This window comes from Orycteropus afer, unplaced genomic scaffold (genome assembly GCF_000298275.1).
Source record: "Orycteropus afer afer isolate SDZICR_OR568_19922 unplaced genomic scaffold, OryAfe1.0 scaffold00026, whole genome shotgun sequence".
NCBI lineage: Eukaryota > Metazoa > Chordata > Mammalia > Tubulidentata > Orycteropodidae > Orycteropus > Orycteropus afer.
Window position 1 is genome coordinate 17,108,261 of NW_006921613.1, and position 15,429 is coordinate 17,123,689.

The following is a 15,429-nucleotide window of genomic DNA, read 5'->3' on the forward strand; positions in this document are numbered from 1 at the left end:
ATATAAAATCCAGAATCCAGTCAAGGCTCACAGATTATATTTGTTTGTTTCATAGACTTTTAATGGCCTCATAGTTTCCTACTTTATGAATTATGAAATTATTTAACCATTCCCCTAATACTGAATTTAGAGATTATTTCTTAGTAACAGTAAGCTTTGAGAAATATGTACAAGGATCTTTTCACATTCTCAGTTATCTCTTGGAATCACTATAAACTTTTTTTTTAAGCTCTTGATACATATTTAAAATTGTTTTGGATGCGTTAAGTTGGTCTTATGAGCAGCATATGGTAATGCTTACCTTATGCTTAGTTTTGGGCAGCGCTGAATAGTAATACTGTATTTAAAGTTTTTTTTGTTTGTTTGTTTGGCAGAAAAAAAAATAAGTTTCTCTGATTTCTTTACATGTTCAAAAATACTTGTACAGAGGTCCGGTCTAGGGTGTCCCAGCTGTGGGTGAAAGGAGTGGCCACAACTGCTTGACCCATCATTGCATGTAGATGGGTGCTTGCAAGCTTTTAAGATCCCAGTCACTATTTGCTGAAGTAGGATGTGGAACAATGTTTTTGTATAGTATGTTATGCCAGTTGAGCTTGATGTGCCCTATGACCATGGTGTGGAGGCCACAGGTCCAACTACTTGCTCCCTCCAGAATATCCACATTTCCATTTCTTGTGCCTTTTAAGAGTTTTGATTCATCATGGATAATCTTCCAATAGAAGAAATAGAGCTCAGGGCTCACCAGGTTACCGATGAGTCTCTGGAAAGTACAAGGAGAATCCTAGGTTTAGCCTTTGAAGTGTCAGGATGCAGGAATCAAGACCATCACTATGGTGGATGAACCAGGGGAACAACTAAACCGTATAGAAGAAGGCACAGACCAAATAAATAAAGACATGAGAGAGGTAGAGAAGACTTTAACAGAGCTCAACAAGTGCTGTGGCCTTTGTGTCTGTCCTTATAATAGGACAAAGAACTTTGAGTCTGGTAAGTCCTATAAGGCCAACTTGGGGAGATGGTGGAGGCAACTTGCCTAACAACATAGTATCTAAGCAGCCAGGCCGTGTGACAAATGGCCAGCCTCAAGAAGCAGCCACACAAGCAGCCAGTGGTGGATACATTAAATGTATAACTAATGATGCCAGAGAAGATGAAATGGAGAAGAACTTGACTCAGGTGGGCAGTATCCTGGGAAATCTAAAAAACATGGCCCTGGACGTGGGCAATGAAACTGAGTCTCAAAATCGACAAATAGAACAGATCACAGAAAAGGCTGATACCAACAAAGATGGTATTGACATTGCCAATGCCAGAGCAAAGAAACTCATTGACAGCTAAAGCTACTGCTGTACTTTATCATTTATTTCCTTTGCTCCTCCTTCAGATCATTACCTTTTCAGAGTTTGAAATTTTGGTCTCATACTCTTCTAACCAGGAGATAATGTGGAAGAAGCGCCAGAGGATAAAAGCCCTCTTAAGTTTTTATTTCTTTTTCCTTTGAGGGCAGAGCTGCTCAGCCTTCCTCCTGGTATTTTTTTTCCTTCAGTTCATATGCTTAGATTGGTTTTCATACATCATATATAGTCTAGTTTTTCCATCTTCTTGCTTGCTTTAGCAGGTTCTTTTGCTTTGAAGATTTGAAAGCATTGCCAAAGATACCCATGAAGAAGGAAGCTATAGAGTTGTTAGAGGTGAAAGAGGGGAGGGTTAGGGATGTTACCTCAGTAATACCCTGCAGGCTCCTAAACAAGGAGTTATGTAGCCACAGTAAAGGTCTAGTTGGGTTTAGTTTTTAATTCAAATAGCAATTTCTGCCACTTTAGTCTAAAGCTTATTTATACACAATATTTTTGTTATATATCACAACCTTGCAACTTCTTCTAAAAGAGGAATAGAATGAGTTTTCTTAAAGTGAGCTTAATTTCTCAACTCTTAGTGATTAATACATATATATGTTGTTGTTGTTGTTGTTATGTGCTGTCCAGTCGGCCCTGACTCATAGCGACCCCTCCTTGGGTTTCCGAGGCAGTATCACTACGGAAGTAGGATTGCCCAACCTTCCTTCCGAGAATACATATATATAGATTCTGTGATTCCCTTTCATATGATACCATTCCAGAATACCGTGTATTAAAAAATGGCTTTTTATTTGCATATTATTATTAGTATCATGATCCCATTACAGGCCTATAATTGTTATTAATCTTTGAAGAGAAAAAAAATATGTAAATATATATGTTTACGAGAATTTCTTTCTAAAGCAGGGCTTAAAAGTTCTTTTAAAAGTTTGAGGAAGTATATCAAGTGAATTCAGATTTACCTCAATGCCAAGAATTAGATAGGAGAAAAGGAACTTATTTTGATCTCAGGTAGAAAAATAGTTTGCTTTGAGTTGTACATAGCTGTAGAGTTTTTTTTTTTTTTTAAGTTAGAACTTACCTGTTTAACTAAAAGTGATTTGGAAATTAAAAAAAACAACAACAAAAAACTTGTACAGGTAGTCCCCGACTTACGATAGAGTTCTGTTCCTCTAACTCTGTTGTAAGTAGGATCTTACACAAGTCGAATACTTTTTATTTTTTAGTTTTTGTTGTTGCCTTCTGTACATTTATAAGTGAACATCTAAGTGATAACATCAGCAAATTACATGCTGCAACATTATATGTAGGACATATTGCTAATCAAATAAACCAAACCCACTGCTATGGAGTTGATTCTGACTCATAGTGACCCTATAGGACAGAGTACAGCTGCCCCATAGGGTTTCCAAGGCTGTAAATCTTTAGGGAAGCAGCCTGCCTTATCTTTCTCCTGTGGATCGGCTGATGAGTTTGAATCACTGACCTTTAGGTTAGGAGCTGAATGCTTTAACCACTGTGCCTACAGAACTCCTTACTGATGATAAGAAAACCAAAAACCAACCAAACTCACTGCCATCGAGTGAGATCCGACTCATAGTGACGCCTCCTTGAAATTTCTGAGGCAGTAGTATCACTATGGAAGTAGATTCCCCAGTCTTCTTTCTGAGGAGTGGCTGGTGGGTTTGAACTGCTGATGATAAGATGTACCAACAAAAACAAACAAACAAACAAAAAACAGATAGTCATAAGTGTGGTTCACCGTAACTTGAATATGTTGTAAGTAAGGGACTACCTGTATTTCTTTTATGAATTGTCTGTTCTGTCATATGTCCATTTATATGTTGGAGTTCTTTGCATTAATTGTTTTATTTTATAGACTAGTCTTCTGTTACATTTGTTGCAGATATGTTTTCCTAGTTACTTGACTTTAGTGTTATTTATTACATTTTTTGGCTTGTGGTGTTAACTGCTTTTTAAACACATAGGCCTATTCATATACTTTGGTTCTATGCTATATAGATTTGTTACAAAAATTTTTTCATGGAATTTTTCTAGTTTCCATACATGTGCTTTATGAACCCCTTCTTTGCTCATCTGATGATGATTTTTTTTTTTTCACTTGTCAGTAATCCTATTTGAATGTAGAATTTTTCTATCCCTGATAATATTTTTTCAGAAAAAGATAAAATCTGTATATGTTTGTACCTTACTCCTGTTGAGTGTTTGTGTTAATAGTTAACTTTTTAGCTGCTTTCGGTAGAAAGAAGCACTAAAGGAGCAAGATTCTTTTACCTTTTCAGATTTGGTTAATAGATGGTTGGGGTGTGGTGAGCCATAATAAAATTCAAAGAGTACTTTGAACAAAGTGTCTCAACCTATGTGGGATAGATGATTGTGTCCTTTTGCTGTGTAGTGTTCTGGGAATGTCAGTGGAATCTGCTTCTGTGGGTGAAGAGAAGGAAGAAGAGGTGGAAGAGAAGGAGAAAGAGGAGAAGGAAGAAGATGGTACCACACATTCCATAGGTGATGAAGGTAGCTTTATGCCTTTTTCAGGAGAGTAAATTGTTCTAAGTTACTTTAACATGAGCATATAGACGTCTAAATTTCTCTTTATCAGATTATAGATTTCTTATCAGGTAGTTTAAGTTGAGAATAGTTATTTAAAAATTTGCCAGGTAGTCCACCTAATTTGATGTTCAGGAATTTGTAGCTTCTTAAGCCCCTTTTCTGCATAGTGATTCTTCTTTCTTTATTCATTTGTTTTTAAAATATTTTTGGGAGATATACTTTGTAGGGTAGAAGTGCAATCTGAATTGGTTTGTGTGTTTGTATAGTTTATATATATCTTTGGAAAGTTGATATAATCTGTCAGTGTGAGATGTGCATAAGGTTTTATGGTAGTACACAGTATTTAGCTTCATTATACATTTTTCCTTTTCACTGTTAAAGCTTTTCATTTTTGATTTTCTTTTGAAAAATTTTTAGGGCAGGTCTTTGATGTGAGAATTTAACATGACCTTTATGCGTAGGATAGTAGTACACACAGTACATAATGTTGTGAGATGATAGCTAATTTTGTGTGGTTTTGGTTCTAGATCCTGCCTCATCACAGTTGGGCTTTGGAGTTTTGGAACTCTCCCAGAGCCAGGATGTTGAAGAGCATACTGTGCCATATGAAGTAAACAAAGAACGCCTACAGTCAGTAACTGCTACTGACTCTGGTTATACCAGGCTGTCTGATGTGGATGCTAACATTGGTATGGAATACGTTTTATGGCATTTGGAGTTGTTTGAGTGTTTCTTCCCGTGCTAGAGCTAGTTATTTCTTGTTATGATTATATAATTAAACTTTGTCTAGTAAGCAGGGGAGGGAACACTGCAAAAAAAAAAATGCATTGACCCATGTCACTTTACTTTTGTGTATTTTACTGTGCATAAGTTATATTTCAATAAAATGTATTTTAAAAAAAGTTTGTATAGTAAGGTATGCAGCACTGCTGCAGAGTTGTCTGGTAACTACTTGTTGATTGCAGAATAAATTTTTTTGGAAATAAGTTATTGGTCACTTTTTATTTTGGGATGATCTCTGTATACATTTTCAAATTGGTCTTTATTACAATCTTTTCTTTTTAAAAGCATTTGAAACTACTTTAAGTACTTTGAAAATTAAATATCTCCTCCTTTCTTATAAAATGTCAAGCAGTTAAGTGTGGAGAACAGTCCAGTGAAGATATCCTCGTGGCAGGACCACCTAGCAAGGATGAGCCCATGATAATAGAGCCCAGTAAGGAAGCACACGTAGTAGAAGAGCAAAATCCACAACCTGCTAGGTAAGCCATATTCTTTCTAGAAGGTATTTATAAGTTTCTGCTATAAAGTCGTACTAATTTGATTTTGCCAGGTGGAAACATTTTAGAAATTATAGATCTTTTCTTTATATTGGGAATACTTATAATCTAGTGGAAGCATTGATTGTTTATGAATTTTACTCTGTCCTCATCTTTAGGCACATTACAAAGCCTATTTTTTGCTGCTGGTACTATAAGCAGGACTCCTTCATCTTTGGTTGCCACTCTTCCTCTCTGATGTTATGAGTATTATATTTGAAGGCTTAATTGTTTCTGTATTTGAGGAGCACCCAGATTGCTTTGGTTCTCAGATACCACACATCTGGTGGTTTATGGTATAGATTGTGGGACATTCTTATCCCATGTCCTTGGTAAGGATTCCTACCTGGCTCTTCGTAGGAATTGGGAATTATATCTCTGCTCTGTGGTGATTGTATCCAAAACGAGTATTGCCTCTGGCCAACAGCTGAAGTTTGCATATGGCAGAGGAAAAGTGGGGTGCTTTCAGTTTGGGGGAAGGGCTGGATGAATAGTCAGTATTATTCTGTTGTTTCCTTCAATAGAAATAGTGGTGAGTAGGTGTTCCTAGTGTTCCTAGTGCCACTCTGAGAGGAATATACCACCATTGGGATGGCTTGAACAAACGGGAGTTTATTCTCTTACAATTTTGGAGGCATTAAGTCCAAGTTCAAAGTGCCAGGCTCTGGGGGCTGGGTGAAAGTCCCTCAGCTATGAGCTTCAGCTCTGCCTCCTGTTCCTGGTCCACAGAAGCTAGAGGCTTTTCTTCACTCAAACAGCTGCTGGATGCTGAGGCTGACAAGCCTAAGGTTGACAAGTGAAAAGTCCCAGCGTTATCAAACAATACGGCAGGCCACTAATTCAAGTCCAGATGAAGTCTCAAGATCGGCAGGGCATGGCAGGCTGTTGAACAACGACTTGGCTACATGCAGGGTTCAAGCATAACAAAAAGCTAGAAACCATTTCCAAAGCTGTTTCTTATATACGGGAAGCAGATCACATCCCTAAAGCAGCTACTCAGCTGCCCCAGTAGATTCCACCATGGAATTAATTATTAGTCCCACCATGGGGAGTAACTTCATCCAGCTGCCCAGCCATTTAGCTAGGCCCAGCCAAGTTAACACACAAACTTTACCACAGTAGGTTTCTGAAAAAAGTTGAATATCAAGAGATGTTGTCTTCCTAATGGAAAACAGTCAGGTGACTGGCTGACATCTTGGACCGGTTTTTCTTTGGTACTTGACATTTTAGTCAGTTTTGCTATCCTGTTTATCCCGGGGAGCGGTAGAATAGGTTAATCTCCTAAGTTTCTGGGAAGGGGACAGCAGGTATGGGTTGTATTGATATGAAAGGGTCTTGATTTGGGGCCTAGGTTGGGTAGAGCAGATAGAAAGGGCCAGTAGAAGATAAAGTATACAGCAGTGACACAGCGAATAATTCATATCCAAGTACAATGGATGGACATTGTTAAGATTGCCCTCCTTACTGGCATTGCGGTGTCTGGATCAGAATCTTTCATACAGGTCTACATAAAAGAATGTTGTTGTTGTTGTGTGCCGTCGCGTCGGCCCCGACTCATAGCAACCCCTCCTTGGATTGCCGAGGCAGTATCACTACGAAAGGGAAGTAGATTGCCCATCTTTCCTTCCGAGGAGTAGCTGGTGGGTTTGAACTGCCAGCCTTCTGGTTAGCAGGCAAGTGCCTTAGGCACTGTGCTACCAGAGCTCCTATATAAAAGAATATGTAACAAAAATCCCTAAATCACTCGTCAGAAATCTTGGAATGTGTACTGCACAGTAGAATTGAAGCAGAATTGAGGAGAGGTATTGCTGTGTGTGAGATACCGGGACAGGCTTTGTAATGGGCCGAGGGCTTTGTATTATTATAAAGAGTAGATTATTTTACCTTCAATAGATATACAAATTAGAGGTACTGGGATTTTATTAAAGAAAAACACACAAAACAGAAAATAGCTTTTAGTTAAAAAATGAAAGCATTTAAACTTAGCAGTTTTTTCACCTGGTGATACAAATTTCCTAGGCCAGAGGCCATGCCTTCTAGTCCCAAAGTATCTCTTGCTGCTGCGGAATCTGCTCGGGAACTTCTGGAAGGGGAACTCCAGATTCAGAAGTCACCAGAGCCTGAGATTTTGTCAACTCAGGAAGACTTGTTTGACCAGAGCAATAAAACAGGTACAAAGTGTGATAAGTTGCTCTAGCTCATCTTCTTGTTTTCTGAGGCTACTGTGTCAGTTAGAAAGTGCTTTGTAGGTATGCAGACTTGTTAATGATACAGGAGTAAAATATGTTTCCAGCTAATAAGTGAGAAGGGTTCCTTGGGAATGATTGCAATTTAATGTTTGAACATAGTTTTCTGCCTCTCTTGGAACTGGAGATACTGAAGAATAATAACTAATATAGTAAAGTTAGTACTGTGGACAGAGTAGTCATTGCTTCTTTTGTCATTATATGTTTACTAAGTCTTCAAATCTTAAGTAGCCTGGTAATTAAGTTTTTATACTCACCTGATAATAGTCTACTCACTCTTCTGTTTATTATTTCATCTGTCAGAAATAGGAAGTTATGGTTTAGCAGATAGAACTTAGAATTTAGAAGACTAGGATGATATTTGCCTCCCCTGTCCTAGAAAGTCAAAAACCTTCAATGATAACCAGTGAAATATTTACTTATTTTTAAATTGTGATTTGGGTGAAAGTGTACAGAGTATATTAATTTTTCATTTAACAGTTCATGCACATTTTGTTTCATGGCATTGATTGCAATCCCCATAATGTAACAGCTCTCTTCCCAGTTCCTTCCTCTGGTTGCCTTTTCCCTGTGTCCTCCTTTCCTATGCATTCCTACCCTCTGAGCTATCTCCCTGTGCAAATACTGCCCTTCTCTATCTCCCTGTGCAAATACTGTCCTTCTGAACTCCCATAGTTAATTGTTCTAAGGAGTGTACCTACCTGATATAAATGTTCAGCTTTATATAGACCTGTCCATTCTGAACTCCCATAGTTAATTGTTCTGAGGAGTGTACCTACCTGATACAAATGTTCAGCTTTATATAGACCTGTCCATTGTCTGTCTGAAAACCATGGGATTGAGTTCAATTCTAGGCCTGAAGGGTTACTGTGGGCCATAGTCTCGGGGGTTTCACCAGTCTCTGGCAGAGCAGTAAGCCTGGTCTTTTTTATGATTTTGAGTTTTGTTCCACATTTTTCTCCCACTCTATTCAGGATCTCCTATTGGGGAATACTATGTTTTGATTGGAAGAAAGGAAGGGAAGAAGGTGATATTACTATAGATATTACATTACTATGATGTAGGTTGCTATGAAAGACATTCAGAGAGTCACCAAAATACATTTTTTTGGTCTCCCACTAAAGCTATAAGTTATAATTTAAGAAATTCCTTTATACTTGGATTTAGTACAACTGATACTCCATTTTTTGCTAGAGATGGGGACTAACAGGAGAGTCTTCACAGTATAAATCAGTATTCTATCATGTATGCTCATATATTTTACTGATGTGTTAGATTTTATGTCTTTTTTGGGGAGGCCCAAGTTCTAATCATGTCAGAATTGATACATTAACATCATTGCATGAGCTTTTACTTCATGTTAGGTAGACCTTGGAATAAAAGGCTTGCTTGCTGTTTTATAATAGAAGCTTCATAAGGCAGAGATATAAGGATTCTGACTTTTCCTCTCCAACTTTATATCATGAAAGAAGGAACTAAGGAATTCTTTTAGTCAGGTTTTTTTTTTTTTTTTTTTTTTTTAATGGTCATTAAAGATTAGTAGTGTGACATTCTATCATTTGCCCTGTTTCTGGTTAGAAATACCAATATTCTGGTTGGGAATATCAATATTACTCTTCTTTTTTTGTTGTTGTTGTACTAGGGGGTTTTTTGACCACTTAGTAATGTCAGTCTGAGAAGTAAATGCAACTGTAATTTCTTTTTTTCTTTTGTAGCCTCTGATAGTTGCTCAACTCCTTCAAGGGAGGAAGGTGGATGCTCTCTGGCCTCCACACCTGCCACCACTCTGCACCTCCTGCAGCTTTCTGGTCAGAGGTCCCTTGTTCAGGAGAGTCTTTCCACGTAAGTAAGCCTAAATTAGCTTCTACAAAGGAGGCATATGCCTGAGGGGCTAAGGCTAAAGCTGAAAGAACTAAAATTACCCGCTAATACAGAAAAGTTCATCTCTAGGCTTTAGAATTTCTGGGGTGAGCATTTAGTGGTGCTGTTGGAGGCAGATAGATTTTGCTTTCCCATTTGGAATTTTTGTAACAGTAGCCCAAAGTTTTCATTAGTATAGAAAATACTCAGTTATTTAGAGAATTGTACTTTCAAAATAAGCATTTTGCTTCTCCACTTTATTAGCAGATCTTCCCATTGACCAGTGAAGGATAGAGAATTTATGTATAGTTGATTTATAGTTGAGTTTCTTATTTCAGTATTAGACAAAATAATTTTTTTTTTTAATAAACTTTTATGGTCTTCCTGTTAGGCAAAATATGTAGTAAATATTTTTTATGTTTCATATCTGTAAATAAATTTATTTTTTAGTACTTGTTCATCCTGCTTTTTAATCATGCTGTCCTTGTGTCTAGTCATTCCCTTTTGCATGTAATCATACAGCTTGGCCATTACTCTTTTTTTTTTTTTTTTTTTCTTATTTTGGAAATGTCTGAGGTGAGAAATAGTTATTGAAGTATTCATGGATTTTCTACCTGCCTCAGGCAGCTTTTTGATAGAAATGCTAATAAGTATTTGTCTGAATGACTTAGATATTTTTGCTATTAAAAAGTAAAAATACAGAAACACATAACTGTGACTTTGGTAAAATAACCTGTAGTTCTCTCTTTATATAAAGGAATTCCTCAGATCTTGTTGCTCCTTCCCCTGATGCTTTCCGATCTACCCCTTTTATCGTACCTAGCAGTCCCACAGAGCAAGGAGGGAGAAAAGGTGAGCTCTTTTGATCTGTTTCTGTTGACTTCAGATTAGAAGAAGAGCAACCCTTCTTCTGCCTTGTGAAATGCATCATTTCTTTGTATGTTAGAACTCTGTGACCCATACTATTCAGTAGGATTCATGTCTATCTAACTTCTAGGGATATGGCTTTGTGTAAAGTGCTCTCCTCAGTTCTTTGCTTTTCTAGTACTAGTTCCTCTGGAAATTCTATATTGTTGAATTAATTTTTTAAAAGATCCTTAAGGAAAAATCTTTATAGTTCAGCTCAAATTAGTTATATAGTGAAGAACTGGATTTATTGCTAAAGCCCCAGTAGTTTCTAGCAACATGTCAACATGTTACTGGTGAGAGGGAACAAAAAATTACAGTTTTTGATCTTGATAGTTTATTTTTGCTATTATCAAAATACTTTTAGCCAAAAAGTGGCTAGGACCAGGTGGTAGAAATTTCGACTTCATTCAGTCCCTGAGGACTTAGTGACTTTGGATTACTTTTTTCAGAAGAGAGCTTTTATTTTTACTTTTCTAATTTATCTCATTTTGTAACTCTTTTGCTCTGCCCCTGTGTCTTATCCACATCATTCAAAATATTTCTAAATTCCTTCTACAAAGCCATTTCTAGTAAATTCTATGATTTTCTCCTTTTCATTCTTCCACATACCAGTAATGTTATAATAGTTAATATTTATATTCTAGATACTATTCAGGATGCTTTGATTTATCTCATTGAAGGCTCACAACAATCTTAAGAACTACGTACTACTTGTCATTTGCCGTTTTACAGATTAGGAAACTGAGACACAGAAATTTCTCAATTATAAGTCATGAAGAAAGGATAGTTAACTTTTTATGAAGTGTGCTTTATTCACGACAAAATTTAATCTTAGACTTTCTTCTGCCACAAAATTTGTGTCTGGTTCTTTTTGCTCTGAACTCATTTGTAAGTTATCAAAATGGACTAGTATCAGACTAAGCATAGCATGATTAATGACATCTGCAGTAAAAAATAAAGGTGAAGACATTTTATTAAAAAAACCCTCTTAATGCAAGTTGTGTTTATTCTTAGAACCATTGTTTCTATCAATAGTGTAAGCATTAAGAAATACTAAAAATAATTTTATTAAAAATACTTTATTCCAGGCAAGTTTGGATAGTGTAGGAAAATAATGAAAAGAAAACAAAATCACCTGTGATACGGCAGTCCTGTTGTAATTATAATTAGCATTTGGCTATATTTCCTTTCAGCATGTTTTCTGTCCATAAATATAAAAAAAATTCATATAAAATTGGGATTGTGTTGTATATATGATTCAGTTTGCTTTTTTTGTGTCATAGTTTCTCGTGTCAGTTATATTTTAGATTTAATGTATTTGCTTACTGTATGCATAACTGTTTGTGGGACTGTATATAGCCTTTTTGTATTTGTGTTATTTGTTGTTTTTCTTAGATTATTAACCTAAAGCCTTTATGTAGATAGTGGTTAGAGCAGCAGGTCCATAATAAGTGGTTTATCATGATAAGAAAGATCAAAAAGTGCAATGAAAATATTAGTCCACCTTAGTAATGTTATAAAATCCTGCAGTACTGGATCATTAACCTAGTATTAGACTGGAATGTGAGGGTGAGGACAATCTGTACAGCAAGGATGGGTACTGAGGATGGAGGAGGAGAGGAGTAGAAAGGTGGCCTATATGGATTATAGGAAAAACTAAATAGTGTAGGTAGTTTGTGATGGTGGTTTAGAGGTAGCCTAGTTAGGGTCAAGTTGTAAAATAGGGCAAAAGGGACTGATGATTCAAATAGCTAGCTAGCGAGGCTGGCCTGGAGAAGGTCCTTTTAGCCTTACTATTATAACTATTATATAGTGGGAAAGCAATGTTTATTGGGTGTGTGTGTGTCTGTGTTTCCTTTCCTATTTCAGAGCAGTGCCTTGTTCTTCTCATTCTTTGATAAATCAGTGCTGATTGGCAATGGTAGACTTTTTTTCATCCCCTGTATTTGCCCTGGCATCCATCTCACTGCTGATTTCAAGGTCTATGGCAGAATTATACAGTGGTTAAGTTAGATGCTATCAATTTTGCTGGGCATACCTCAGCAAAATGTGTACAACTGAGTTGTGATCAGGAAAGGGACTCAGAGGAGCCAAGTTAATTTAAAATACCATATAATTATGGTATGAGTAAGGCATATCCCCAGATTAACTCCATTTTAAATCTGTACCTGAATATTTTAGTAATGTGATATCTCTCCACACTCCTAAGAAAGTGCTTCTAGAACTCAGTCTGGCATCATTTTGTCAGCTTTTTTGAAAATTAAGTTGCTGGGTTTTTTAGGAGCAGAAATTTCTGTGATGTAATTGTTACAGGTGATGTTGGAACATGAGTAATGTTGATGAGTGATTATTTCTTACTTGTTTTCCTGTTTTAAACCAGATGAGCCGATGGACATGTCAGTGTTACCTGAAGAAGGGGGAGAACCTTTTCAGAAGAAACTCGATGATGAACCAGTGGAGTTAGAAAACCCACCTGAGCCAACTGTTTCACCACAAGCCTCTACACCAGTATCTCAGAGCATGCCAGTCTTCACTCCTGGGTCACTTACTGTCCCATCCCAGCCTGAATTTTCTCATGTGGGTATTACAGATTTTTTGGGTGGGTGGGTATTATAACAATTTTTATTTATTTAAACAGCTTTACTGAAGTATAATTTACAAATTATAAAAGTAATCCACTTCGAGAGTGCAATTCAGCAGTTTTTAAAAATTAATGAAATTATGCAACTGTCATCACAGTCCAGTTCTTTGGAATATTTATAGTCTTTTAACGTCGTAATACAGATTTTTTTTTTTTTTAACTTTTTATTGTGATTTGGATGAAATTTGACAAAGCAGATTCATTTTATATTCAGCATTTCATACACGTTTTGTGACACCAGTTATGTTTCCTGTAGTGTAACAGCTCTCTTCCCACTTCTTCCCTGTTTCCTTCTGGCCTATGCATTCCTGCTTCCTTACCTTTTTGCCTACGCAAATGCTGCCTTTCTGATCTCCCGTGGTTGATTGTTCTAAGCAGTATATCTCCCTGGTATAGGACTGTGTTGTTTGCCTGAGAGTTAAGCCACAGAGGTGAGTTCAGTTCCAGGCTCTAAGGGTGACTTGGGACCATTGTTTCAGGGGTTTCACCAATCTCCATCAGACCAGTAAGCCTGGTCTTTTTTTATGATTTTGAGTGATGATACAGTTTTTATGTTTAAATTTTGTTCTGTGTCTTTAAGCTTTTTCAAAATGTTATGGTTATGGCAAATTGAAAGGGAGCATTAATCATATTCTGCCTTAACACGACTGTCGTTTTTGTGTTTTCCATATGGCTGCTCTTTTTAATGTAGTTTAAAGTGAACATGCAACTTTATCTTCTTTTTATTTATATAACTTTTGAAAGCAACAATGTGAAGATAATGTAACACTGAAAAATTATAATTTCAATTACAGTTTTCAGTGTTAAATTGTTTTCATATTATCGCTTTCAAAAGTTGTATAATCTCCTTCTGAGTGATTGTACCATGTTTAATTAATCATTCCTAAACAGGGAACATTTAGATTGTTTTTTATCTCTTCCTGTGTATATTTTCCTAAAATCAAGGGAAATTTAATAATTTTCATAATTTTAAATTAAAATATTTAAAGAAATGAAATGCAGGGTTTATAGTGAATTGGAGGTCCTTAAATGATTATATTATTGGCCCAGTTGACATACCATTCTTGCAAGATCTTAAGTAGAGAAATGATCTTAGTGTTACTGGGGAACATTTTTCTGCCTTTTAGTTTGTAGTTGTTGTGACAAGAGCTTATACTTAGCAATTTAAAATGAATGGTAATGAAGTAGTGAGGTACTCTGGTGGTGGTTAAGGCATTGAGCTACTAACCAAAAGGTCGGTGGTTCAAACCTACTGTCCGCTCTGCAGAAGAAAGATGAGGCAGTCTGCTTCTGTAAAGACTTACAATCTTAGAATTCCAGTGGGGGTCTTTAAGAGTTGAAATTGACTTGATGGCAGTGAGTTTGGTTTGGTTTTGGTTTTAGTAGTGCAGTATACCATAAAATCAGTGAGAATGGAAGACCAGTAGGGAGAAAGAAATTTAACTGCTGTCTGGAGTTTTATGAACTTGTTGTTTGTTTAAAAATTCCATTTTATACCAATTTTTAGGGAGAAAGAAATTTTAACTGCTGTCTGGAGTTTTATGAACTTGTTGTTTGTTTAAAAATTCCATTTTATACAAGTCTTTAGAAGCTATTTGATAGTGTTAAGTATAAGTCAGAATTACCTGGACTCACTCCTAGCTCTGACATTACTACCTTTGTGACTGATTGAAATAGTACCTCATTTTCCTCATCATTAAAATGGGGGTGATGATACCATCTACCTCACAGGGTAGTTGTGAAGGTTAAATGAGTTAAAATATATAGCCCTAGAATAGTGTCTTACATGTGGTATATACTGCATGAGTCTGTGCACGACTGCTTGTTTAGCTGTTGCTGGGAGTGAAAGGGTGATGGAAAGTTTTCCTAGAGAAGGAGTGACTATTTAACCACCATGGATTATTTTCTTTAGGTTTTGTATATATTTTTTTAATCAAAATTATACATGAATATATAAATATATATATCGAGAGAGAGGATACTAAAAGAGTCATCAGAATTTTGAGATGTGTTCTAAGAACTGAGACAAAACACTGAGGAGAATTTTCTAGAAAAGATTGTTGTTAGGTAATCTAGAAAAAGTAGGTGATAATAAAGAGAAAAGTTACAGATACTTATCAGTGACCAAACGAAGGCTTTTATGGAAATGAATGTCTTTGTAGTGGCAGCTGCATTAGTGGGGAAAAATGCCTGGCCACAAAGGGAGAAGTGATTTTCAAAGAAGGTATTGTTAAAGAAATTTCCCCTCCCTCAGCATTTACCAAAGACCTGCAGAGGCACCTATAAAATCAGCAATAAAAATTGAGTGAGTGATTCTGAACATAGTTTAAAGATCCCTGGAACCTAAGAAAAGTTAACTCTAGTCAAATTTCTTTGGACTCATATTTTAAGGTGTCTCAACCAACACTCACAGCATCCAGAATTGACTCTATGACAGTGTGTTTGGGTTTGGTTTTTAGCTAGTATAGTCTATGCCTTCTAAAAAAAGTCTCTCATGTGTATCTTTCTTTTTTTTTTTTTTTTTT

At 36.4% G+C, this 15,429-nt stretch overlaps 1 protein-coding gene and 1 pseudogene across 1 annotated transcript in view; both read left to right on the forward strand.

Annotated features, from left to right (window-relative positions):
- Positions 1–15,429, forward strand: part of TP53BP1 (tumor protein p53 binding protein 1) — a 96,446-nt gene that overhangs the window by 14,449 nt on the left and 66,568 nt on the right. The window contains exons 5-11 of the mRNA XM_042783696.1: positions 3,775–3,893; positions 4,457–4,618; positions 5,062–5,191; positions 7,268–7,419; positions 9,210–9,336; positions 10,112–10,206; positions 12,644–12,840. Of these exons, the coding sequence (XP_042639630.1) occupies positions 3,775–3,893; positions 4,457–4,618; positions 5,062–5,191; positions 7,268–7,419; positions 9,210–9,336; positions 10,112–10,206; positions 12,644–12,840 (982 nt within the window). The remainder of the gene's footprint in view (positions 1–3,774; positions 3,894–4,456; positions 4,619–5,061; positions 5,192–7,267; positions 7,420–9,209; positions 9,337–10,111; positions 10,207–12,643; positions 12,841–15,429) is intronic.
- On the forward strand, positions 701–1,338 carry LOC103192289 (annotated as a pseudogene).